Source organism: Stylophora pistillata, chromosome 3 (genome assembly GCF_964205215.1).
Source record: "Stylophora pistillata chromosome 3, jaStyPist1.2, whole genome shotgun sequence".
Classification (NCBI taxonomy): domain Eukaryota; kingdom Metazoa; phylum Cnidaria; class Anthozoa; order Scleractinia; family Pocilloporidae; genus Stylophora; species Stylophora pistillata.
The window spans coordinates 14,477,509-14,504,467 of record NC_142521.1 but is presented as its reverse complement, the minus strand read 5'-3'; the positions used below and the strand labels follow the sequence as shown (position 1 = coordinate 14,504,467).

The following is a 26,959-nucleotide window of genomic DNA, read 5'->3' as shown; positions in this document are numbered from 1 at the left end:
GCGGGGACTGTATCATTTTCAGATTTATATTTAAAGATCTGAAAGGAAAAGAAGCTCTTTGAAATACTTGACCAAGTCCTCCTCATTGCCCTATTTGGAATAAATGCCTATACATGAAGGGATCGAATCTCCAAACTTTTGGCCCCTCTCACTTCAAACTGGTTCTAAAAATAAGTTCTCTGCTTTAAGCAAGTCTTTGGTATAGAGTCCTTCGTTTAGTACCGTCGCAAATCATTTTTTCTAAAACGCTGAGCCGGAGCATTTCTAAGACGAAGTTTTTAAGAATTAGTCCAGGTTGTGATAACGAGTCCCTGTAATGAGATTTCAGTTACCCTGATAATTGACATCTGTCTTTGGAGCATTTTACGTATGATGCACGATCCGTTGTATCTTATTTGGAGCATTTAATTAAGAGGTAAAACTTCGAGACAACACCTCGAAAACCTGATTAAAGAAGTAAAAAAAAGCCCACCAGCTTTTCACGGCTTGCTCAGCGGTTTGCGGTGAAGCGTCTGATGAACATCCCATTGATAGATTTTCTCCCTGGTCATGTCTTTCTTCATCCTTTGAATGCTTAAGAGTACCCATGCGTGTAAGCCGCCTGGCGTACTGACGAGCTTCATCGCACATTTCTCTGTCCAGTGTCATCGCAGGAACCCCATGTACTTGTCGAAATTCATTGAGAGCTGCTAAACCTTGTTGTTCGTCTTCGGTTAACACTAAAAAGATAAAGTGAAGATATGCTGGTGTGAAGACATGCTGGCTTGCTGGAATCAAAAGATCGTTATGATGTAGCTCCCTATCTATGTAATTTATATGATGGAGAGTTCCTTCATATAACTTGACTGTAGAAAACGAACTGTTACGAAAGTTCTAACAAATAAGTAATAAAGTGGTGTTGCCCTTGCAGAGGTGGTGGTTAAAAGGGCAGTGGAAGGAAGGGGGGAGGGTGGGGGGAATTCATGCGCCAAGCTGGACTATCCAGAAGTGTTATACAGTTACTCTCATTTTTATTTCTTAATACCACAGAGGGATCAATTCTCCAGGACCGGTCTCGTGACTATCATGTGACTAATGATTGGCGAAAGATCATAAAGCCATTCCTGACGCTCGTTTATATCTATTCAAGGACGGCAGTGGAAATATGCACTCATAGTTTTATACAGAACGTTACCTTAAACCAAATTGATAGAGCCTAGCAGAGGAGATGCTCAGGACGAATTTAAAACAGTGGACCCTATCTAATTCTGGCTAGGACTTATCTAGTAGAAATAAACAGGATCTTTCGAGGGATCATGAATGATCAAGATTAGTTCACCCATCCGTTGAATAAATGATAATAAATTATTGCAAGCCTCTAAACGCTTTACAATCGGTGAGCATGAAACAGAGAGAAACAAATGTTGAAAATGAACATTGAAATCTCAACTGTCAGAGACGATGCTATTTTCAGTAAAAAAATGATTGTTAAGTTTTAAAATCACATCCGCAAAACTAAACCAAACAGGATAGACTGAATCAACAAACCATACCATCACCTTGTGCCGGCTGTTCTTTCCCTATCAATGGAACTGCGCCTCCCAATGGAATTCCTGTGGCAAGTCCTGGTTTTTGTCCTTCTATCTCAATTTGTAAATTCAAATGGGTTGTGCCGTTCTGTTTTAATATCCCGGTGTCAAAAATTGTAATAAGAGAATCGTGGCCCAGGTCTGCAACAACCAAGGAAAAGGATGTATCGGTAGATGATAAGTTATTTTGAAAAAAAAATACGATATGGGTTTGAGCTTCGACAATGGAACCTGTGAGCTGATCTTGGAAAGGAAGACATTTTATTCTAACAGTGCCTCTGTCTACACAGTGGTATGATATAAAATGAGTCGTTTGACAGTAAAACCTGATTAATTTTCGGGATGGTCTAACACTATGGAGTTACGATACTCCTGGCCCCTACATGCCACCACGGAAACTGAGGTAAGTTCTGGAAGCAAAGCAGTTCAGTCTCTTATGCAAACTTAAGTGACACGCAAAATAAATAGATGAAGGCAGTTCAATAATCAATTAATCATTATGATTGGTTGAAAACAGCGTGCTTTATGTGAGAACAGTTTCAAAACGAGCCCGAGCACGATAAAAAATTTAGATCCAAATTAATTTTCCCCGTGGAAAGACGCTGTGAGTATGAAGAATTTGTTTTTATCGTCTATCTTTCATACTCCTCGTCGTTGACCCGCAGGATAATGCAAAATTCATGAGTCAAAAGGAAAAAGAAGTGTGATGTTAAATTGAGATAGATCAACAAAGGAAACTGTTTTTATCTACTTGGGCAGCAGCAATGGAAAGTAGAAGACACCAAAGCAACATTCTTTAAATGCTGTCCTGTATGCAAAAGGCAAATTAAGATAAGCAAATAGGAAAGACTTCGAAAAGGACCCGGGATGTGAGTGAGCAATCTTTACATGATTTTTCAATTGGAACCTACCGAGGGAGGTCTTTAGATATAAAGATAAAGCCAGTTTCGCCAATGTGGATGTTGAAAAGTACATTTAGTCTATTCTGATGGGCGCGAGATTTTAGACGGCGGAGTGATCGTACTTAACAAGTCTCATGACCAGTCTAACCAATTTATTTTTGCCTCTATATCCTCATCCTCGATTGAAATATCAAAAACCCTTTTTAATAGTGTACCAGGTTAACTAAATCTTATAAGGGAATTTTATAAATCAATATGCGAACGATCTCTAAGCACTTAAAAAAAAATCCTGACAGTTTTCGCCTTGTAATCAGAATTACTCATTGACAACTTGATTTGACCTTAACCTTAACAGTGACACAACAGTGCTGGGTTTTCTTCTTTAAAAGATGATGTTCTTCAAATCTCTTACCAGAAATCAGTTGTAGTTTGTTGCCAGCAGTAGTAGATGATATTTACCCTGTTAGGTAGCACAGTGAATAATGTCTTTAAGGTGACAGTTCTGATACTCATTTTGCTAGACGGAAAGGCTATTGGCTGATCATGACGAGCTTTGCCCACCGAAAAATGTATGCAAATTAGGCTAAGCCGGATCTGAGTTCCGCCTGGCAATTATTAACTGTAAGAGATCTCAGTTCGCGCCCACAGCACGTTCAAGGTGTTGCGGATGAAGTTTCTGTAATTACTTTTTGGCACTTTTCGGCGTCAAAATTGCATAGTTTGGGTAACCCAAAACCCTTAAGCTGACCTTTCTTGTCATAACACGAATGTTTTCCAGAAAGGGACACGCGGTAATGTCGGTGTCTCTCGTGTGCAGGCAATTTTCCAGGTAAAACCCTCGCGTGGAATCAACTCATGTTTAATTTAACGCTCCTTTTAAGCACACAATGTAAGCCAAAGCAATTTTATAGTTAAACGTAAAGATCAGAGTATTTTCTTCTAAGGATGATAAATGATCGACGCTGAACTAAATTATACGTTGAAGAAAATGCAAAACAGCATAACATGTAAAAGGGGAAATTTGGAAAAATACGAAGTTACGGAAACCATGAAAATCTTCGATTTTTAAGAAAGGAAATTTTTATAATTCTAAGCTAAGTAAGCTTTTCTAGTGTTTCATTCTTTAAGGCTTTGTGTAGAGCGGGGCCTTTGTTTTATAAATCGTAAAACTTAGTGACAAGTCGAAAGGGCTCGCTCTTGGTTATGATACCAAAGAGTAGAGGGACACCATGGTGATCTTCCAGGTGTTTGATCATCGTCGCCGCTCGTGGTGTACTTCGCTACTTAGGTGAGCGAGATCGACGTTCTTCCTCTCTTTAATTCTGACAGCTGTGTGAAAGACCTGATCCTTCCAATGAAAAACGGTCGATTGTGCTTTTTCAGTGGCGGCTTTAACGCTCGTCCATATTCAGCGCTTATCCTAAACATGCACGGCATCTCTAGCTATCTGCAAGACACGCTGCGATGTATTATTCGTCCATGTTCAACACAACAACTGCGCTAGTGAGATAGAGAATCGAAAGATCACATTGTTGCGCTCGAGGCAGAGTGCGCTAAGTTTGCCAAGTTCTACAATGGACAACAGATCGTACGGCCTCCCGCTAGAATAAGGACAAGGTCTTTCAGTTACAAGCAATGGATAAGTGGAATTGTAAAAAGTTTTAATTCGTCCGTGCATCGAAAGGCCGATGGTATGTAATTTTGCTCTTTTCCGTTCTTCACACACTCGAATAGCTGTTAAAATTAAATTTAATTGCGGGTTGTGCAGTCAAAATAGAACGTCGCCCAACATGGTTTTAGTTAAACCAGTGTCTTCTGAGGCGCTTCCACCAAAATAATTTAGAAGGGAACAACAGCGCTAACCGATTTAATATCTTCTCAAGAACATGTCAAAGTCTATTAAATTGCAGAAATTGAAAATAGTAAGAATTTGTGGTTCATGTTAAAAATCATTAAAGAACAGTTCTCAGTTTGGCTCGATAGTGCTGTCACTTTGCACTAGTTGTTCATAGTGACTTACTCATTACTTTCAGTATTTGTTCGAGCTTTTCTTCGACCAAATAGGGGACATACAAGAAATCGCAATTCACCTCTAAAACAAAAATAATAAGCTCTTCTCCCAATTGGACACCAGATATCACTGCGTAGTAATAATTGCGTAGTACGCGAAGTTGCAGTGTGAGAAAAATGAGTGAGGAAAATAATGCTAAGTGCTGTACAGCGCGGTTTTTAACATAGATTACCTAGCTAAATGACCTGCTTGTCTTAGATATTTATGATAATATAGGAAGGTCCCCAAGGAATACTAATAACCCGGCGTGTAATTTTGTGATTGACAAAGCCTGATAACTCAGGTTTATGTTTGAAAGAGCAAATCATTTAGTACATTTCACTCCAGAAGTAAATAATCTCTTAACTTTCGTAATTATTATTTTGGTTTCAGGAAAATGGGGTCGAGTTGAAAGATACTAAGTTCCTGAAACATACATCCAAGCTTTGTTAGCAGGCATGCCGAATGCGTTTATAAACGTGCGAGGGTAAAAATACATTTGCGGCCCCCTGTATGGAGAGAAAAATCTAAAGTTTTTTATTACAGGGATGGTAGAGTGAATGATGTTCTTTCTGGTCTAAGTCATCAAAGTTCTGTACCATTAGAGTTAAGAAAAGCTATCGGGGGAATATGGAGGTTGCTGCAAGTAGTGGCTGTTAAACTCTCAACAAGCTTTACAGGCGGCCAATTAAAGAGCATGGGGCAAGAAATCAAGCATGATTCTCACCCAGTAAACTAAAATGGTTGTTGGAAATTGAGACGGACGAGCAACCAGAGAATTTGAAGTAATCTGGTGGCCTGATCTTTTCTCAGGCACTAAAAATGGGAAACTGACCTTGCGATTTTATGTTCCTAAAGTGATAGTTTGATTTCAATGATGTGTAGTACACAGTCTAGTTGACTTGTTCGTCATGTTTCCATAAATATAGTAGCTGTTTCTTGGCAGTTTTTGTAAGTTTGTTTTAAAAAACGATAAAATGTGTTTTGCATTTAGAGGAACAAACTTGTCTGTAGAAGGCTAAGATTAAACCCTGAATACAGCAAAATGACCCTGTAATATTAATGCAATTCATGTCTAGCTGGGCGCACTATACTCTGATGCCCTTCATTCTGTTGTAACCAAATTCAGAGGAAAAAAAACACCTGGAGGGATAATATCTGTGGACTTTCACCATATCTATGGTCATCAGGAATGACAGAATAAAGCAGTAACTGTTCACAAAGTCTTAATTCACTTAACTGAAAGAATAATGAGTTGGAGGGAACTATAGATAATTTTTTTCCAAGCATCTCTAATAATTCATGATGGAAATAATAATAACATTGATAACAATAATAATGATAATAATGATAATGATAATAATGATAATAATAATAATAACAATGATAACAATAATAATGAAAATAATAATAATAATAATAATGATAAAAATATTTACAATAGTTAGAGAAATAATGTTCATTATCCTGATGGTTATAATTCCTATGATTATTTCCATTAATCTAATCATTATTATTATCATTCATATTACTATTATGATTATTTCAATGTTTATCTATGAACAAAATAGTGTTATTGTTAGTCTAGCTGAATGAGTATCCAAGTGATTGAAACTGGGGCAAAAACAAATTAAGAAAAGACAGAAAAACCCCAAAAACTGTTCAGGACTGCAATTCTTAAGCTGGCTCATTGTGAAAGGTTTTGGGACTTCATTAAGCTAGTGCTGTCTGTAGTGGGCCCTGTGTCAAAGAGAGAAGAGTAGCAGCTGAATTAATAATAATAATACTAAGGACAATGATAGCATTGATTGACCAAAGTCACCCTATGACTAATAACAGATGATATGTGACGAACAGCATAAGCAACACACCTTTCAAAACAAAAAGAGCAAGCTAAAACTGCCATCAGATAAAAATAACTGTCCATAAAAGACTGACAGCATAGAGCTGAAAAAAAAAATAGGGACTGGTTCTGCCATCAGATAACAACAGTCCATAGACTGACCACCCAAGAGAAACAGAACAGATTGGTGGTTCTGCCATCAGATAACAACAGCCCATAATGGACTGACTACCCAAGAGAAACAGATCCACCTGTTAGTTCTGCCATCAGATAACAACAGTCCATGGACTACCCAAGAGAAACAGAACTAGGCAGGTGGTTTTGAATCAGAAAACAACTATTTAAGACCTCTGTACAATGTGTCTTAGAAAATCTTCTGCATTCTAACAATCTATTGAAGAGACAAACTATCAGAAACACTTGAATTTCTATTTGGGGGGAGGGGGGAGGAATTAAATGAAAATCTACTTGCCTCAGCATGCCATCCTCACTGAGCAGCCTATTTCAATTTGAAAATGATGATCACAATCATAAAGATAATGATAATGATAACAATAACAAATCATTATTATTATCATCTATATTACTATTATGATTATTTCAATGTTTATCTATGAACAAAATGGTGTTATTGTTAGTCTAGCTGAATGAGTATCCAAGTAATTGAAAATGAGACAAAATAATCTCAAGAAAAGCCAGGAAAACCCCAAAAACTGTTCAGGACTGCAATTCTTGAGTTGGCTCATTGTGGATGGTTTTGGGACTTCATTAAGCTAGTGCTGTCTGTAGTGGGCCCTGTGGCAAAGAGAGAAGAGTAGCAGCTGAATTAACAGTTATAATAATAATGAAGACAATGATAGCATTGATTGACCAAAGTGCCTCCGACTAAAAACAGATGATACGTGACAAACAGCATAAGCAACACATTTTTCAAAACAAAAAGAGCAAGCTAAAACTGCCATCAGATAAAAATAACTGTCCATAAAAGACTGACAGCATAGAGCTGAAAAAAATAGGGACTGGTTCTGCCATCAGATAACAACAGTTCATAGACTGACTACCCAAGAGAAACAGAACAGATTGGTGGTTCTGCCATCAGATAACAACAGCCCATAATGGACTGACTACCCAAGAGAAACAGATCCACCTGTTAGTTCTGCCATCAGATAACAACAGTCCATGGACTAACTACCCAAGAGAAACAGAACTAGGCAGGTGGTTTTGAATCAGAAAACAACTACTTAAGACAAGCCCTCTGTACAATGTGTCTTAGAAAATCTTCTGCATTCTAACAATCTATTGAAGAGAAAAACTATCAGAAACACTTGAATTTCTACTTGGGGGGAGGGGGGGTTAATAAATGAAAATCTACTTGCCTCAGCATGCGATCCTCATTGAGCAGCCTATTTCATTTTGAAAATGATTCAATCACAATCATAAAGATAATGATAACAATAACAAAATCATTAATAATAATGATAATTATAATAATCATAACAATAACTACAATGACAAAGTCCGTGTTAGTCTGGCCTCTACCTTGCAGAAAATACAGCCCACCAACTGAAGCTGAATTCTTTAAAGGCATTGTATTGCAATTGGTCATTGAGGCACTCAAGCCACCTCACCACGACAAGGTACGAACATCGAGGTGGAAAAAAGGGTCTGTAAAATTGACTCCATGCTGATTCGAGATGAGAAATCTGTGTTCGAAGCTTCTTCAGTTCCACTCCAAGGGAATTTACTCTAGCTGATCTTTCGGTAAGTTAGGAAGCGAGCTCTTCGGAGTCGTGACTGACTTTGGCGCCAAAAGATAAATTTTTCGCGCCTTCGGGCTCAAAGTCTAGCGTGGCGGAGTTCACCAGATTTACGATAGTCAAAAATCCCGCAGATTTAATAAGTTCGTCGGGGATTGTTTATTACGAAGAAGATAGACCAGCTATTAGACAGAACGTGAACACAACGTGAACGAGGTCGGGAATCCTGGCTAACCCCACTACTCCGAACGATGAGTTGGCCGGCTGAAGTTCCCGTGTCGCCACACTTTGGATTTCGTCGGGAAATATCTTAAATACATCGCATATGAAATATTTACGCAGAGGAACGTCACATACCTCTTTCAAAAGTAGATACCAATGCTTGCAAGGGTCAAGTGTGGCACTTGTAATCCTGCAAAGACTCTGCGTGGTTAAGTTAGCCGGTGGAAGGCCGCACGTCGAAATCCGACTGCCTCTATGACTTCATTTCGAATGGTTTCGAAATCGAAAACATGATGCTTTTCGACATTTCGACATGAAAAATCTCGTCGAGGTTTAATATTATAATATTGGTAAGAATTTAACCAGGATACGAGGCCAAGTCGTGCGACCGCCACAGGTTTTGTACCAAAACAATAACATCGTGTACTACGATCGCAATGCGTGAACACTGATCGATCCACCAAGTGACGTAATACTGGAAATTCGATACGGTTGTTATTCAGGTCGTACGGCACATGAAAATTGCGATATCTCTTGTTACTGTTTTATGGCAAACCAAGCGAAAGAATCATACCTAAAAAATCGAAAGAGAGGATTTTCGAATACGGCGCCTCGCCGGTATTGCCTCTTCTGTGAAAAGGAAGGATCTTTGAAAGACTACGTGAATAAAAATGTCGTTATAAGGAAACAGGCAGAAACAGAGAAAACGCAGTATTTAATGACCATTACGCGCACAACAAACTTCATTTCATTTCATGATTTTGATTTTCATCGCCAACAGATGACCCCGCGTTAACTCGCACGCAATCGCGTATCTCTCGTGGATTCGTGGGCGCTAATCTGTATAATTACATTGTGGTGTAATTAATGTGATGACATCCACCCAACGCCTTCTTCCCCAAACCTCGGCATCAGTTTACGATGCCTGCTGAGAATTTTTTTCTTGAGCAAAGCTCGTCATGTTCGCGAAAGACCAATGAATTGCCATCGCCTTTTCTTGTTTTATAACACGTTTACTGATCTAAAGTTTGTGCGAAAAAACCCGCTCCGTAGTAGAATTATAGACTTCAAACCCTCCCACTTACAGTTAGAATTTCCTTACATTTCCAGCTTTTTAAAACATAAATTCAGTCACAGTATGTTGGAGATTTAAACGTTCATCCTGAGCAACTGAAAATGAAAATGAGTCAGAAAGCGGCATTTGAGGATTTTATCTTTTAATCAGCTGTACAATAATCATGACATATATATGTGTGTGTGTGTATATATTTTTCTTTTTCTTTCACAGAGACTCATTTATTGCGCTTGTGTGAAGCAGTTGTTTTCTTCGTACTATTCAATAACTCAACCGAACGGCCAGCGCCACGAATCTCCGCTGGACCCGTTTTAAAAGCTGGAGCTTTTGATACCTTCACCTTCACTGCTTTCCCATACTTGTCAAAGAACCTTCGTCTTTTGCTTGAAATTGATGCACAGTAGCTGCTACTATCAAAGTTGCCAACAAGCACATTTTGGGCAAACTGTCCCATCATGTTTCCAGCTGGTTTATATCTGGCCACAGTATACGAACAATACATTCCCCGTTTTCGACCCTCTGCCCGTCCGATTCCTAGGTTCTCACTGCCTTTCCAAACTACCTGTGTAAAATGGCCTGTTCCACGAGAGAAGGTGGCGCTGGCGAAATCGTATCCCGGATCGCAGACTTCGTTGTACCTGGAAAACAATGAGGAAAAAATTAGCGATCATAGCAATGTCTTAGGCCTTGACAGTTTTGGCTTTACACCTCGTCCCATGATGAGCGACCTGAAGTGTTCCGATTTTGTCGAAATTAGCCATTTTACATTTGTGGACTTAGTTGCGAAGCCTTTGATTTGGAGTGAGGCTGAAGGTGACCATGTAGTGATAGAGAGCAGTGTCTAGTTAGTATAATAACAAAGTAATTTATATTTGAAAAACAGCAACGTCTGTATCCTAACAAGGTCACCCTTAGCCTTTCTCTTGTTCAAAGGCTTGAAAACTAAGCACGCAACTGTAAAATTGACTATTGTCCTCACAGTTTTCGCCTTTTAATTCAAGCAATTCTACCTCAGCTTTGCTCGGTAGCCTCGAGCTTATTTTCAAAGGCCGAATTTGAAACTTCATCTAAGCGAATATCCGCGTAACAAGAACGCAAAATTGAAACCCACCAATTTGTCACGGCTTCTTCTATGGTTTGTGGAGCACGTATTGAACATCCCATGGCAAGATTTTCTCCCTGCCCACTTCTTTCTGAAAACGGCGAATGCACCAGGTGACCCCTATTTAAAAGCGTTTGGGCGTACTGTTTAGCCTCATCACACATTTGTCTGTCCAGTGTCATCGCAGGAACCCCATGAACTTGTCGAAATTCATTGTGCTTTGCTAAACCCTGTTCTTCTTCCTCGGTAAACGCTGAAAGAAAGTAGGCAAAAAAACCAAAAAATGTTAAGTTTAGTTTAAGATAAGCAATCAATAAGGAATATTCCTTACCTCCATCGACTGCTGTAATGGCAAGCAAGAGATAACAAATCCACATTCTTTAAATAGGAAATCCTGCATAAAAAAAAAAAGAAACAAAGGGATGAAAAGGAGATATATTAAAGATACGTTTTATGTGATCAAACAACCAACGTTTAAATCTTATTCTCGTGTAGAGTGGTTAATTTGAATGAATCGAGGAATGACTTTAGAAAGGTATTGACGATGACAAGTTTTATCATGGATCCCCGATGGAGATATACCGACATTTGTAAAGTTATGACTCATACCTAGGTGATATCTAAAACCTCAAAACAAACCAATGAGTAAAACAAACGAAAAAGGAAACAAGAAAGAGGGAGAGAGAAACAAAACAAAATTAGAAAAGAGAAAAAAAATACGGCAGGTCCCCGCGGTCTCGATGAAAACGGAAAATGGTTAATTGAACCAATCAAGGATCTTAACTGCGAAATGTTCCCGTAATTTTTCCTTTTTCTATTTTAATAATGTTCTTCCTATTTTTTGAAAAATCAAAGTTAAAAACTTAAATTTTCCTTTAGCAATTAGGTACACATTTTGAATACTAGTGGTAACAATGCTTACTTAAATCATTAAAAAGTCTTCTAAATATAGCACTTGTAACCAATTATCAATTTACCCTAAGAAATGATACAAATAAAAAAAAAATTATACGGAGATGTCTACTTTTAAACAATGTTCTTCAAATCTCTTACCAATTACTTGTCGAGTTTTGTTAACAGACTGTGCCAGAAGTAACAGAATATGTTTGCTCTGTCAATCTGATTAGCAAAATGAATTAACGTCCTCAGGCCAATAGCTGTATTTCTCAGTTAACTGAGAAGAAAGGCTATTGGTTTATCCTGGACAATTACCTGTATGTTTCTAACGATTGAATAGTCACCTTTTTACGTAATGCATGGTAAGTTTTGCAGGTGGTGACCTTTACACTGTGAATTAATTAAATGATTACAGAAGTAAATTTTGAGGGAAAACCCATATTCGAGAAAGTCCTTTTCGTTTTAATGGTCACAAATGTTAATGTTGAAACAATTTTTTAGAACAATGTTCTTCAAATCTCTTGACAGAGACTTGTCAAGTTTTGTTAACAGATTGTGGCAGAAGTAACAGAAGATGTTTGCTCTGTCAAGCAGTAAAATGAATAAATATTCTGAGGTAATTAGCTGTATTCCTCCGTTTATGGAGAAGAATGGTTATCGGCTTATTCTGGACAAACACCAGTTTGTTTCTAACGACTGAAAAGTCAATGTTTTACGTTGTGGTAAGTTTTAAGTGGCGAGGTGACCTTTACACTGTGACTTAATTAAATGGTTACAAAAGTAAATTTTGATGGAAAACTCATATTCTAGAAAGTTCATTTCGTTTTGTATTGTATTTGGTAAAGGAACTGTATGAGATCGCCAGCATAAGAAAATTTTGACATCACACATAATCGAAGAAAGATTTCATCTGATTTTTCAATGAAAATCTAGCCAATTTACCATACTGATTTATCAAGCATCTTACTTTCCGTAATTATAATTATCCTCTGTTTGCGCTTGTTGCATAACTCTCAAAGAAGATAATTCTGTTGTCCTTAAAGCTGTTTTTGAATCCGAAAATTTGTGTTGGTGATCTTTGAAAGCCCATTTTAGGAAATTTTAGAACAAATACTGTGTTGACGTCCCGTTGCAACGTCTGCTAAGTCTCTTCTGAAACATAACGGGGCGACGTTTTCGACCCAAATTCTTACTGGTATTTCTGCTGCGCGTGCCGTTGTGAACTGACGTTCCTGTCCTCTTGCTAAATCTCTCTATTGCTAGATCGAAACCGACCTCACGAGCCAATCGGGCAGTATTCAAGACGTCGACACAGTTTTTTTCTGTAGGGACATTCTTGCTGGTGAATAACATAAGTATTCTTTTTTAAACTTATGGAAATATTTTCCAATTTAGGGCTATAATTACGGTAAGATCTTCCGGAAGCTGAACATTCTTTTAGCTAATAGATAGTAAAGAAAAAAAAAGGTGGTGCAATCTTAATTTATTTAAAAAGAAAGAAGCTTCACCGAAAAATTCTTATTTGCGAAATGAGACAGGTGATTAAAAGGGCTTCCAAGCAAAGTTTGAAATTATTTTTATGAGTGGCTGTCACGATATGAGACCTGTCAATTAGGGAGAGCGTAGGAAAAAGTAAGGATGGGTTGATACCGTTTATCCAAACTGATACGATACCAGTACGATATTAACGTTTTTCTTCGATATCGATATCGATACCGCGATACTGTGAAGTAATTAAGTTGAATGGTAAGTCATGTGATTTGATTGACGAAATATAGGGTTATCTTACACTGTGGAATGGAATTAAGTTATTTATACGCTTGAAATCGTGACCAAAGTCTTAACTTAAAAATACTGCGTAGCCTAGCCTAGCCTAACCCGGCCTCGCCTTTACTTCGTACCAAAAATAGAGGAGCTTTTGAAACTCTAAGACAGAGCCTGTGAAAAACTTGACAAGTGGAGAAGCTTCAAGGTTCTGAGTCTTAAAATCAAAACTAGTTTTCTTTGAAAGCGCTCTTATAAACTTTTTCATTTCTTTCGATCACCAGTCTCAGACTTCCATCAGCACTATTTTGTCTTACCTTTCTGCTGTCGAGGTTATTAACTCCTTATTTGAATCTGCTTACCAAATACAACTCAGACCTCTTTAGCCTCTTTCGGCTATCACTGACAAAAAGTACCTTTCACGGGTAATTTACCACTCTTCGCTACCTTATGCCTTTCGCAGGTAATTTACCACCCTTGGCAGCCAAATGCATAAAACAAAGTTGACTATGACCTAATTTCAAGATATTTGAAACATTTCTCATTTCCTGGTATCTTAAACATACTAAGTTACGCTTCGAATATTTCGTAACGCCTACAAGCTAATTCGCTTTCTTCACCTTACTTTGTAGAGAGCTCGAAAAGTAATTTAAAGAGTTCAAAGTCCTTGATGCAACGAATGAATCGATGTTTTTTATAACCTTTTCTTCTCTCTTTTCTCTCTCTTCTATATTTTTCTTTTTTTTTTCTAGGCGTTCAGCTTCACTTCCGTGAAGGTCCCAGACTTTGCCTGGAACCATTACAGGACAATTAATTTCCAATTTAAAAACGCTCAGTACTAAAACATCTAAGAATCCTTTATATCTTTATGCTTTCTCTAAAAACAGCTCGCTGTGTAAAGATTTCGTCTCAACCTTCCATACCTGATACATTAAAAAAGCTAGCGATTACCTAAGCAAGAACAATTGATGGCGCAACTTTTTTTAACAATCTAATATGTTGTGGACCGTTTTTCCTTTGCTGGCGCATGTATTGATTTTTAAGCATACCTCCCTTTGAGGAAAAGTGATTTTCACTGAGAGCGGAGGGGAGCAGCTAAAAATTAGGATTAGAGGTTGGCGCTAAGAATATGACAGCAAATAAACGCACGCACTCGCTGTGATCAACAGCTTTTCACCGAAGTGGAAGCGGCTAGTGATGGACATTCATGGATTCACAAAGCGGCGAGGTAAATATCGATAATGATGTTTTTATATAGCGCATTCTTTATATGCTCTAATGCGCTTTACATTACTTTTCAGTGGACTTGAGCCAGACTACATTGGGCAGTTAACAACTTTTTGAGAGGAACTTTTGCAGGTGTCCCCAATTTTGGAATTTTTGAAAACAAGGCTAGACCACCACACCGGGAGCTACGTTCTCTACTCTTTGCGATAAGTGCGTGGATTCTTTAACGTCCACTGCTAGGCGGTAACGTCCACTGCTAGGCGGTAACGTCCACTGCTAGGCGGTAACGAGAAGATGCAGGAGACGGGGCCTACAGTTTTTCGTTGTTATTCGAGAAAACTAGAATGTCTAACAATTTGCAGATGTCTTAGCGAAGGCAGCACATTCTCCTCAGTTGTTCTAAGACCCTGAGAGTCTGGCGCTTTAAAATATGGGCTAACCGGGCGGCGGGCAGTTATCCACTTCTAGCCACAGAGACTGAAGTGAATAGTTGTTTTGGTATATGCTCAAACATTGAAGTAATATAGTACAAAAAGATTATTTTAACTAATTTATTCCTGAAACGATTCTGCGTGGTTTGCTCGGAGGTGTAGAGTTGACAGTTATTCCATGCGCACCCGTTGGATATGAGATGGTAAATTGCCAACGAGGCGCGTAGCGACGAGTTGGCTGTAACCAATCTTGTATTCAACAAGCTCAAATGGAATAAGGGTTTTGTCAAATTAATTTATTCCTGGACATTTGAATATTTTCAGCGAAAGGTATTATTAAATTTCAACTCTGAACATTGAATTTGTAGTGTTCTGCCTGGTTCACTCAACTCCGGTTATCAGCTCGTCTTCTGGGTCACCTTATATGGAAATGCTTTGGGCCAACTGTTGCGGAGCCGAAAAAGGCTCCAAATATCCAAGCGTTCAGAAATTATTAAAATTAAGAAAGACAATTATCCCATTCGCGCTCGTTAGATACGAGACTGGTGAAGTAATTAAGTTAAATAGTAAGTCATGTGATTTGATTGACGAAATATAGGGTTATCTTACACTGTGGAATGGAATTAAGTTATTTATACGCTTGAAATCGTGACCAAAGTCTTAACTTAAAAATACTGCGTAGCCTAGCCTAGCCTAACCCGGCCTCGCCTTTACTTCGTACCAAAAAAAGAGGAGCTTTTGAAACTCTAAGACAGAGCCTGTGAAAAACTTGACAAGTGGAGTGGCTTCAAGGTTCTGAGTCTTAAAATCAAAACTAGTTTTCTTTGAAAGCGTTCTTATAAACTTTTTCATTTCTTTCGATCACCAGTCTCAGACTTCCATCAGCACTATTTTGTCTTACCTTTCTGCTGTCGAGGTTATTAACTCCTTATTTGAATCTGCTTACCAAATACAACTCAGACCTCTTTAGCCTCTTTCGGCTATCACTGACAAAAAGTACCTTTCACGGGTAATTTACCACTCTTCGCTACCTTATGCCTTTCGCAGGTAATTTACCACCCTTGGCAGCCAAATGCATAAAACAAAGTTGACTATGACCTAATTTCAAGATATTTGGAACATTTCTCATTTCCTGGTATCTTAAACATACTAAGTTACGCTTCGAATATTTCGTAACGCCTACAAGCTAATTCGCTTTCTTCACCTTACTTTGTAGAGAGCTCGAAAAGTAATTTAAAGAGTTCAAAGTCCTTGATGCAACGAATGAATCAATGTTTTTTATAACCTTTTCTTCTCTCTTTTCTCTCTCTTCTATATTTTTCTTTTTTTTTTCTAGGCGTTCAGCTTCACTTCCGTGAGGGTCCCAGACTTTGCCGGGAACCATTACAGGACAATTAATTTCCAATTTAAAAACGCTCAGTACTAAAACATCTAAGAATCCTTTATATCTTTATGCTTTCTTTGAAAACAGTTCGCTGTGTACAGATTTCGTCTCAACCTTCCATACCTGATACATTAAAAAAGCTAGCGATTACTTAAGCAAGAACAATTGATGGCGCAACTTTTTTTAACAATCTAATATGTTGTGGACCGTTTTTCCTTTGCTGGCGCATGTATTGATTTTTAAGCATACCTCCCTTTGAGGAAAAGTGATTTTCACTGAGAGCGGAGGGGAGCAGCTAAAAATTAGGATTAGAGATTGGCGCTAAGAATATGACAGCAAATAAACGCACGCACTCGCTGTGATCAACAGCTTTTCACCGAAGTGGAAGCGGCTAGTGATGGACATTCATGGATTCACAAAGCGGCGAGGTAAATATCGATAATGATGTTTTTATATAGCGCATTCTTTATATGCTCTAATGCGCTTTACATTACTTTTCAGTGGACTTGAGCCAGACTACATTGGGCAGTTAACAACTTTTAGAGAGGAACTTTTGCAGGTGTCCCCAATTTTGGAATTTTTGAAAACAAGGCTAGACCACCACACCGGGAGCTACGTTCCCTACTCTTTGCGATAAGTGCGTGGATTCTTTAACGTCCACTGCTAGGCGGTAACGTCCACTGCTAGGCGGTAACGTCCACTGCTAGGCGGTAACGTCCACTGCTAGGCGGTAACGTCCACTGCTAGGCGGTAACGAGAAGATGCAGGAGACGGGGCCTACAGTTTTTCGTTGTTATTCGAGAAAACTAGAATGTCTAACAATTTGCAGATGTCTTAGCGAAGGCAGCACATTCTCCTCCGTTATTCTAAGACCCTGAGAGTCTGGCGCTTTAAAATATGGGCTAACCGGGCGGCGGGCGGTTATCCCCCACTAGCCACAGAGACTGAAGTGAATAGTTGTTTTGGTATATGCTCAAACATTGAAGTAATATAGTACAAAAAGATTATTTTAACTAATTTATTCCTGCAACGATTCTGCGCGGTTTGCTCGGAGGTGTAGGGTTGACAGTTATTCCATGCGCACCCGTTGGATATGAGATGGTAAATTGCCAACGAGGCGCGTAGCGACGAGTTGGCTGTAACCAATCTTGTATTCAACAAGCTCAAATGGAATAATGGTTTTGTCAAATTAATTTATTCCTGGACATTTGAATATTTTCAGCGAAAGGTATTATTAAATTTCAACTCTGAACATTGAATTTGTAGTGTTCTGCCTGGTTCACTCAACTCCGGTTATCAGCTCGTCTTCTGGGTCACCTTATATGGAAATGCTTTGGGCCAACTGTTGCGGAGCCGAAAAAGGCTCCAAATATCCAAGCGTTCAGAAATTATTGAAATTAAGAAAGACAATTATCCCATTCGCGCTCGTTAGATACGAGACTGGCGAAGTAATTAAGTTAAATAGTAAGTCATGTGATTTGATTGACGAAAAATAGGGTTATCTTACACTGTGGAATGGAATTAAGTTATTTATACGCTTGAAATCGTGACCAAAGTCTTAACTTAAAAATACTGTGTAGCCTAGCCTAGCCTAGCCCGGCCTCGCCTTTACTTCGTACCAAAAATAGAGGAGCTTTTGAAACTCTAAGACAGAGCCTGTGAAAACCTTGACAAGTGGAGAAGCTTCAAGGTTCTGAGTCTTAAAATCAAAACTAGTTTTCTTTGAAAGCGCTCTTATAAACTTTTTCATTTCTTTCGATCACCAGTCTCAGACTTCCATCAGCACTGTTTTGTCTTACCTTTCTGCTGTCGAGGTTATTAACTCCTTATTTGAATCTGCTTACCAAATACAACTCAGACCTCATTAGCCTCTTTCGGCTATCACTGACAAAAAGTACCTTTCACGGGTAATTTACCACTCTTCGCTACCTTATGCCTTTCGCAGGTAATTTACCACCCTTGGCAGCCAAATGCATAAAACAAAGTTGACTATGACCTAATTTCAAGATATTTGGAACATTTCTCATTTCCTGGTATCTTAAACATACTAAGTTACGCTTCGAATAAATCGTAACACCTGCAAGCTAATTCGCTTTCTTCACCTTACTTTGCAGAGAGCTGGAAAGTAATTTAAAGAGTTCAAAGTCCTTGATACAACGAATGAATCGATGGTTTTGATAACTTTTTCTTTTCTCTTTTCTTTCTCTTCTATATTTTTCTTTTTTATTTTTTTAGGCGTTTAGCTTCACTTCCGTGAGGGTCCCAGACTTTGCTTGGAACCATTACAGGACAATCAATTTCCAATTTAAAAACGCTCAGTACTAAAACAACTAAGAATCCTTTATATCTTTATGCTTTCTTTGAAAACAGTTCGCAGTGTACAGTTTTCGTTTCAACCTTCGATACCTGATATATTAAAAAAGCTAGCGATTACCTAAGCAAGAACAATTGATGGCCCAACTTTTTTTAACAATCTAATATGTTGTGGACCGTTTTTCCTTTGCTGGTGCATATATTGATTTTAAACATACCTCCTTTTGAGGAAAAGTGATTTTCACTGAGAGCGGAGGGGAGCAGCTAAAAATTAGGATTAGAGATTGGCGCTAATAATATGACAGCAAATAAACGCACACACTCGCTGTGATCAACAGCTTTTCACCGAAGTGGAAGTGGCTAGTGGTGGACATTGATGGAATCATGAAGCGGCGAGGTAAATATCGATAAGGATGTTTTAATATAGCGCATTCTTTATATGCTTTAATGCGCTTTACATTACTTTTCAGTGGACTTTAGCCAGACTACACTGGGCGGTTTACAAGCTTTTGAGAGGAAATTTTGCAGGTGTCCCCAATTTTGGAATTTTTGAAAACAAGGCCAGACCACCACACCGGGATCTACGTTCTCTACTCTTTGCGAGAAGTGCGTGGATTCTTTAACGTCCACTGCTAGGCGGTAACGAGAAGATGTAGGAGACGGGGCCTACATTTTTTCACTGTTACCCGAGAAAACTAGAATGTCTAACAATTTGCAGATGTCTTGGCGAAGGCAGCACATTCTCCTCAGTTATTCTAAGAACCTGAGAGTCTGGCGCTTTAAAATATGGACTAACCGGGCGGCGGGCGGTTATCCACCACTAGCCACAGAGACTGAAGTGAACATTTGTTTTGGTATATGCTCAAAAATTGAAGTAATATAGTACAAAAAGTTATTAAATTATTCTCTCTACGGCTTGTGACTCAAGACTTATTTCGTGATATTTCTAAAGGGCGTATAACATCTACAAGAGAGGTTCCATCAGAGGGGGTTGGAATCCCCGGCCAAGGGGCAGCAGTCCCAGGTGGAGGGGGAGGTATGTCATCTGGATATTTTATCTTCGGTCCAAAATTCTCAGTGTTATCATCCAACTACACTTAGTAGACTACAAATAACGCCATAGACGAGTACAAATATCACGCGGTATTTGTACTCTGCAGTACCGGTTAAACAGGTTTTCTCCCATCGCGCAAGCAAAGAATTAGATTGTAGTTACGAAAAAAAAAAAAAAACAAATGGCGGAAAATTTGAATCATATTTCCGACGACGAAGAGTCAGAATGGCTGGCAAATATAGATCCAAGTTTAGTAGATGAATCGAACAAAGTAAAACAGCTAGACGACCAGAAATTTCTTCATTTATTGAAGAAAATAGAAACAGCAACACGAAAACGCGCCAATTCCGTTCCGCTTCGCATACTTCTGTCACGCACTCCCCGTAAGTAAACATCCACGAAATTCGCCCGCACTGAACTAACAGTTTGGCGTGTTGGATAATAAATAACTTATTGGACGTTTAGTTGTGTAGTATCGCAGGTATTTTTACTCGTTATTTGCATTTTGACTCGCCCTACGGGCTCGTTAAAATACTGCACAACTCGTAAAAATACTCAGCGATACTACACACTGAACAAAACGTCTAATTAACAATTATTCTACGAGTGCGCGTTGGATATGAGATGATACATAGCCAACGAGGCGCGTAGCGCCGAGTTGGCTGTAATCATCTCATATCCAACAAGCGCGAGTGGAATAATTGTTTTATTAAAAACGCCCCCAAGGAATTATTATTTTGTAAGAAGAAACTGGATTTTTTAGCTCCCTTTTGATTTAAAAGCTGACGCGTACGCTTACCATATTTGTAGATTATGGTATATTGGCTCATATACCATAATAGCTAAGCCAATAAAAAGTCTTGAATTGTATTATCCAATGATCCAGTTTTTAATAACTAGGTATATTTACTCCAGTTGTGGCCTTTTAAATATAAAATCTCGACTACCACTCAGCCTTTCTGAAGCTTTATGAAATAATTGCGCCTATGACCATCCAAAACGATAACGAGTTTCGAAACAGTCTTTAATTCTGCAGAAAAAAATATTCTGACGAGTTCCCTAAATTCCCCTCGCAACCCTTTGGTGAACTCTCATCGGCGGCTTTGGCCATGTAGGAAAACTGAAATAATCTAAGCTTGTTCGATAAAGAAAGCTGACTACTAATGACCAACTTGCTTTTTTATTGACCAAGACAAAGTCGTGGTCCAAAATCGCAATCGCTTTGACATACATACATCACCTTTATTTCACCTCGGATTTACAAGAGTAGCTATATAGCTAATTTCTCCGAGAAAGAGAAAGAAAATTAAGTATGCTCATTAAAATCGTATTATTTATTGATTATTTCAGAGGTGGGCCAAGATTCTAAATTAACTATTTCTGGCACTGGGACAATAAAAAAAAAACGGCGCAAACAGATTAAATCTACAAGTTAACATCGAGGGACCGGTAGGACAAATTGGTGGGATTGGAACGGGAGCTGGAGGACCCGATGAGGGGATGGCAGGAGGGGTAGGACCCGCAGGAGGAGGTCCGGCGGAAGAGGTGGGTAGCCAACAGAAACCTTATGGATTATTAGGCCTGGCAGCGAAAGTTGGAAGCATAGCTTTGAAGGGAACAAAGGTAGGAAAGGTAGCAGGTAAGGTGGTTGGCACAGCAAGTAAGGCAATTGGCTTATCTGGTAAGAGTAAAAGCAGCAAAGGTGTAGGAAGCCTTGCAGGTGGCCTCGGAGGAGGCGCAGTCAGTCCAGTAGGAGGGTTAGGAGGCCCAGTAGGAGGACTAGCGCCCCCAGTTGGAGGCGCAGTTAGCCCAGCAGGAGGGCTAGGAGGTGCAGCAGGTAGTATAGGAGCCCCAGTGGGAGGCGCAGCAGGAGGTATAGGAGCCCCAGTGGGAGGAGTAGGTGGCCCAGTAGGAGGATTAGCGCCCCCAGTTGGAGGCGCAGTTAGCCCAGCAGAAGGGCTAGGAGGTGCAGCAGGTGGTATAGGAGCCCCAGTGGGAGGCGCAGCAGGAGGTCTAGGAGCCCCAGTGGGAGGCGAAGGTGGCCCAGTAGGAGGAGTAGGAGGCTCGGAAGGAGGATTTGGAGCAGGTATACCTGCTCCTCCAGAAGGTCCAGTAGAAGGAGTAGGTGGCCAGGAGGGAGGGGCTCTTCCCGCAGAGGGATCAGAAGGTCTAGGAGGAGGTACTGGTAAACTGTTTTACTTAATATTTTGGCTTTTTGCTTTCACTTATCCTCTATAAATACAAAGAACCAACTAGCACAAACGTTTTTCTCATGTTCTCTTGACATGTCGGATTGGTAATCCTGCAGAGGGAGCAGCTGGTGCCGCACTAGAGCCAACTACCTCTCCCACAATGGGAGGCACGGTGGGGACTGAAAGTCTGGGAGATGGGAAGCAACAGCCAATTGGATGGAAAGGTATGTTGTTTCGATTTCTTTGCCTCGACGTAATGAATTGGCATCCGATAAGGCTAATAAACAAGTCGATTTGCATCTGGTGGTTACGAACACGAGGCTAGCTTTTTTGCGCTGTAAATCTGCTGAAATGATGCCTTTGTCAAATTTTTTTGGTTATTTTGTGTTACACTAGTTATAACATAGAGAGCAAGAGTGCTGATTGGCGGAGACACCGGGAATTTCTCCTTAATTGTAGTAATTGCCTCAGGAAAAACTTCTTGATATTTTAGACTGTGAATTGAACACGCTTTATGGCTCGTGCAATGTTTCTAGCCTTTGGAAAAAATACTGATGCTTCACTATTCCAAATTGCACGAGAAATTACGCGATTACTAGTGCTAATGATGTAAAATGACTACTAATACAAAAACTGGTTTGGTTTTATGGCATAACTGAATGGCTATTCATTTAATCTTTATTTCGCATTCCAAGGTGGAAAATCAAAGTTTCCATAAACTCTGGAAAGTGTAAGTCTTAAAGAGAGCTAATTGCTTCTGTTTGCTTTCCTCTTCTCATTGTAGTTCCTCCGCCCAGGGATGGCTTGAACGCTAAACATACTGGGTTTAAGAAGCCACGAGGCGAAGACCTCGGGCTGTTAAACAGCAAAAAGAAAGGTCATATTTCTCATCACAAACATGGTTAATTCCTTTTTGAGCTGGGCTTCTCGATACATTGTTGGTATAGTGTAAGATAAAATAGATGTCGGGCGAGCAAAGTCTTGTCCTGGTTTGTCTTGCAGTGGTTGCCATGGTTTGTTTACGCTTTTATTTGTATGTGTTTTCAAAGTATAAGAGAAACAATGAAAACGAAATAGCATAACAATAATCGCTGATTGTTTTTGTCTTTTTGTGGCAATATTTTCTTTCTTGCTGCTTCATTGTTCCTCAAATTGGCCGCGAAGCTCAGCCGAACCCGCTGTGGCATTTGAATTGTTAACGAAAGCTGCCTTCCATTGCTTGTCCAGGCGCGTATGCCTCTTAACTGTTGCACAATAGCTGTCCCTATCAAAGTTTCGTTCCGGCACATTTTGGGTAAACTCTCCCATCATGTTCCCGGCCGGTCTATATCTAGCCACAATATACGCACAGTTCATGCCGTTTTCCTTTTCTGAAGCTAATCCAGTACCAAGGACTATGCTTTTTTTCCACACTACTTGAGTGAAATGGCCTGAAAGAGAGGGTATGAAAGTCGTATCCCGGACGACAGACTTTGTTGTACCTTGAAGATGTTAGAGAAGGGAAGAAAAAAAAAAACGGAAAAGTAATTTATATAATTTGCAAAGGCAAATATTTAGGCTCAACAACCTTATAATGAACCACTTGTTATCCTTTGATCAGCCCTGGACAAAACTGTGCTCGTAAATTGGTAGGGAAATAAAAGAAAAAAAGAAGCTGGTTGATTGGGCAACGGTAAGAAGGTAATGAGGCGGAGAAAGGCTCCGCCTCTCAGCCATGCTTCATTTCTTGACCCAATGAAAAGCGTTATTTTTATTTTTTTTTACTGGTACAAGTAAGTGCATCGTGGGTACCCGGTCACCAGCCATACCCGTCGGTATGAGCTACCTGTTTCTTTGCACAGGCCACTATTACGCAATGCTCAGAGTTTTCAAAAACTGGGTGCTTTATTAAATGAGGCGACGTTAGCGAAACTGTCATAACCCGGCATTGAACGCCACCTTGGTGGATGATGGCAACGCAGGCGGGGACTGTATCATTTTCAGATTTATATTTAAAGATCTGAAAGGAAAAGAAGCTCTTTGAAATACTTGACCAAGTCCTCCTCATTGCCCTATTTGGAATAAATGCCTATACATGAAGGGATCGAATCTCCAAACTTTTGGCCCCTCTCACTTCAAACTGGTTCTAAAAATAAGTTCTCTGCTTTAAGCAAGTCTTTGGTATAGAGTCCTTCGTTTAGTACCGTCGCAAATCATTTTTCCTAAAACGCTGAGCCGGAGCATTTCTAAGACGAAGTTTTTAAGAATTAGTCCAGGTTGTGATAACGAGTCCCTGTAATGAGATTTCAGTTACCCTGATAATTGACATCTGTCTTTGGAGCATTTTACGTATGATGCACGATCCGTTGTATCTGATTTGGAGCATTTAATTAAGAGGTAAAACTTCGAGACAACACCTCGAAAACCTGATTAAAGAAGTAAAAAAAAGCCCACCAGCTTTTCACGGCTTGCTCAGCGGTTTGCGGTGAAGCGTCTGATGAACATCCCATTGATAGATTTTCTCCCTGGCCATGTCTTTCTTCATCCTTTGAATGCTTAAGAGTACCCATGCGTGTAAGCCGCCTGGCGTACTGACGAGCTTCATCGCACATTTCTCTGTCCAGTGTCATCGCAGGAACCCCATGTACTTGTCGAAATTCATTGAGAGCTGCTAAACCTTGTTGTTCGTCTTCGGCTAACACTAAAAAGATAAAGTGAAGATATGCTGGTGTGAAGACATGCTGGCTTGCTGGAATCAAAAGATCGTTATGATGTAGCTCCCTATCTATGTAATTTATATGATGGAGAGTTCCTTCATATAACTTGACTGTAGAAAACGAACTGTTACGAAAGTTCTAACAAATAAGTAATAAAGTGGTGTTGTCCTTGCAGAGGTGGTGGTTAAAAGGGCAGTGGAAGGAAGGGGGGAGGGTGGGGGGAATTCATGCGCCAAGCTGGACTATCCAGAAGTGTTATACAGTTACTCTCATTTTTATTTCTTAATACCACAGAGGGATCAATTCTCCAGGACCGGTCTCGTGACTATCATGTGACTAATGATTGGCGAAAGATCATAAAGCCATTCCTGACGCTCGTTTATATCTATTCAAGGACGGCAATGGAAATATGCACTCATAGTTTTATACAGAACGTTACCTTAAACCAAATTGATAGAGCCTAGCAGAGGAGATGCTCAGGACGAATTTAAAACAGTGGACCCTATCTAATTCTGGCTAGGACTTACATAGTAGAAATAAACAGGATCTTTCGAGGGATCATGAATGATCAAGATTAGTTCACCCATCCGTTGAATAAATGATAATAAATTATTGCAAGCCTCTAAACGCTTTACAATCAGTGAGCATGAAACAGAGAGAAACAAATGTTGAAAATGAACATTGAAATCTCAGCTTTCAGAGACGATGCTATGTTCAGTGAAAAATGATTGTTAAGTTTTAAAATCACATCCGCAAAACTAAACCAAACAGGATAGACTGAATCAACAAACCATACCATCACATTGTGCCGGCTGTTCTTTCCCTATCAATGGAACTGCACCTCCCAATGGAATTCCTGTTGCAAGTCCTGCTTTTTGTCCTTCTATCTCAATTTGTAAATTCAAATGGGTTGTGCCGTTCTGTTTTAATATCCCGGTGCCAAAAATTGTAATAAGAGAATCGTGGCCCAGGTCTGCAACAACCAAGGAAAAGGATGTATCGGTAGATCATAAGTCATTTTGAAAAAAAATACGATATGGGTTTGAGCTTCGACAATGGAACCTGTGAGCTGATCTTGGAAAGGAAGACATTTTATTCTAACAGTGCCTCTGTTTACACAGTGGTATGATATAAAATGAGTCGTTTGACAGTAAAACCTGATTAATTTTCGGGATGGTCTAACACTATGGAGTTACGATACTCCTTGCCACTACATGCTACCACGGAAACTGGGGTAAGTTCTGGAAGCAAGGCAGTTCAGTCTCTTATGCAAACTTAAGTGACACGCAAAATAAATAGATGAAGGCAGTTCAATAATCAATTAATCATTATGATTGGTTGAAAACAGCGTGCTTTATGTGAGAACAGTTTCAAAACGAGCCCGAGCACGATAAAAATTTTAGATCCAAATTAATGTTCCCCGTGGAAAGACGCTGTGAGTATGAAGAATTTGTTTTTATCGTCCATCTTTCATACTCCTCGTCGTTGACCCGCAGGATAATGCAAAATTCATGGGTCAAAAGGAAAAAGAAGTGTGATGTTAAATTGAGATAGATCAACAAAGGAAACTGTTTTTATCTACTTGGGCAGCAGCAATGGAAAATAGAAGACACCAAAGCAACATTCTTTAAATGCTGTCCTGTATGCAAAAGGCAAATTAAGATAAGCAAATAGGAAAGACTTCGAAAAGGACCCGGGATGTGAGTGAGCAATCTTTACATGATTTTTCAATTTGAACCTACCGAGGGAGGTCTTTAGATATAAAGATAAAGCCAGTTTCGCCAATGTGGATGTTGAAAAGTACATTTAGTCTATTCTAATGGGCGAGAGATTTTAGACGGCGGAGTGATCGTACTTAACAAGTCTCATGACCAGTCTAACCAATTTATTTTTGCCTCTATATCCTCATCCTCGATTGAAATATCAAAAACCCTTTTTAATAGTGTACCAGGTTAACTAAATCTTATAAGGGAATTTTATAAATCAATATGCGAACGATCTCTAAGCACTTAAAAAAAAATCCTGACAGTTTTCGCCTTGTAATCAGAATTACTCATTGACAACTTGATTTGACCTTAACCTTAACAGTGACACAACAGTGCTGGGTTTTCTTCTTTAAAAGATGATGTTCTTCAAATCTCTTACCAGAAATCAGTTGTAGTTTGTTGCCAGCAGTAGTAGACGGGTTTATATCGAATTAATTTGATGGCCTGCTCCCAGTTGGCTTGTTAGCTCAATTGGTAGAGCGCTGCACTGGTATCGCAAAGGTCAGTGGTTCGAATCCCGTACAGGCCTGAAATTTTTTTTTTTTTTCAGGTCTGATTTTCACTATTGCTCAAATAGTGCTTTACTGCGAAGGATCGTTCTCATATACGTCTCATAACCGCAGTTCACACATATGTTTCATATGTTTGTTGTTGTTTGATTTATCATCTACGGGTTTATATCGAATTAATTTGATGGCCTGCTCCCAGTTGGCTTG

The 26,959-nt window shown here is 39.4% G+C and overlaps 3 protein-coding genes and 1 pseudogene across 5 annotated transcripts; 1 reads left to right on the top strand and 3 right to left on the bottom strand.

The window, feature by feature from the left end:
• Positions 1-408: 408 nt before the first annotated feature.
• On the bottom strand, positions 409-1,929 carry LOC148734660 (uncharacterized; the record flags this gene model as incomplete). Its single annotated transcript, XM_088752808.1, has 2 exons — positions 409-719; positions 1,539-1,929. Coding segments are annotated over 2 exons (702 nt in total), but the record flags the coding sequence as incomplete, so codon positions are not given.
• Positions 1,930-9,542: 7,613 nt separating this feature from the next.
• Positions 9,543-13,610, bottom strand: LOC148734659 (Golgi-associated plant pathogenesis-related protein 1-like). Of its 3 annotated transcripts, none has more exons than XM_088754754.1 (4): positions 13,498-13,610; positions 10,851-10,913; positions 10,529-10,772; positions 9,543-10,055 (listed from the first exon to the last, which is right to left on the bottom strand). In XM_088754754.1, the coding sequence occupies exons 2-4, from the start codon at positions 10,894-10,896 to the stop codon at positions 9,635-9,637; spliced, it is 711 nt and encodes a 236-aa protein (XP_088610880.1). In that variant the 5' UTR covers positions 10,897-10,913; positions 13,498-13,610; the 3' UTR covers positions 9,543-9,634. The 3 variants fall into 3 exon arrangements, with proteins under 3 accessions (XP_088610880.1, XP_088610878.1, XP_088610881.1); XM_088754752.1 differs by lacking the exon at positions 13,498-13,610 and adding an exon at positions 11,573-11,711; XM_088754755.1 differs by lacking the exon at positions 13,498-13,610 and adding an exon at positions 11,442-11,532.
• A 7,421-nt stretch (positions 13,611-21,031) lies between these two features.
• LOC148734658 (uncharacterized) lies at positions 21,032-22,869 on the top strand. The gene is made up of 3 exons (XM_088755451.1): positions 21,032-21,768; positions 21,898-22,005; positions 22,566-22,869. Exons 1-3 carry the CDS (start codon positions 21,090-21,092, stop codon positions 22,685-22,687), a joined length of 909 nt encoding a protein of 302 aa, XP_088611577.1. The 5' UTR covers positions 21,032-21,089; the 3' UTR covers positions 22,688-22,869.
• Positions 22,870-22,918: 49 nt separating this feature from the next.
• Positions 22,919-26,283, bottom strand: LOC111330972 (ectin-like; annotated as a pseudogene).
• Positions 26,284-26,959: the final 676 nt, after the last annotated feature.

Coding starts and splice junctions, on each gene's coding strand:
- LOC148734659 (XM_088754754.1), bottom strand. CDS start 10,896: ATGTGGATTTGTTATCTCTTGCTTGCCATTACAGCAGTCGATGGAG. Junction 10,773..10,850: donor CATTACAGCAGTCGATGGAG/GTAAGGAATATT, acceptor ACTTTCTTTCAG/CGTTTACCGAGGAAGAAGAA. Junction 10,056..10,528: donor GAAGAAGCCGTGACAAATTG/GTGGGTTTCAAT, acceptor ATTGTTTTCCAG/GTACAACGAAGTCTGCGATC.
- LOC148734658 (XM_088755451.1), top strand. CDS start 21,090: ATGGCAGGAGGGGTAGGACCCGCAGGAGGAGGTCCGGCGGAAGAGGTG. Junction 21,769..21,897: donor ATCAGAAGGTCTAGGAGGAG/GTACTGGTAAAC, acceptor GTAATCCTGCAG/AGGGAGCAGCTGGTGCCGCA. Junction 22,006..22,565: donor ACAGCCAATTGGATGGAAAG/GTATGTTGTTTC, acceptor TTCTCATTGTAG/TTCCTCCGCCCAGGGATGGC.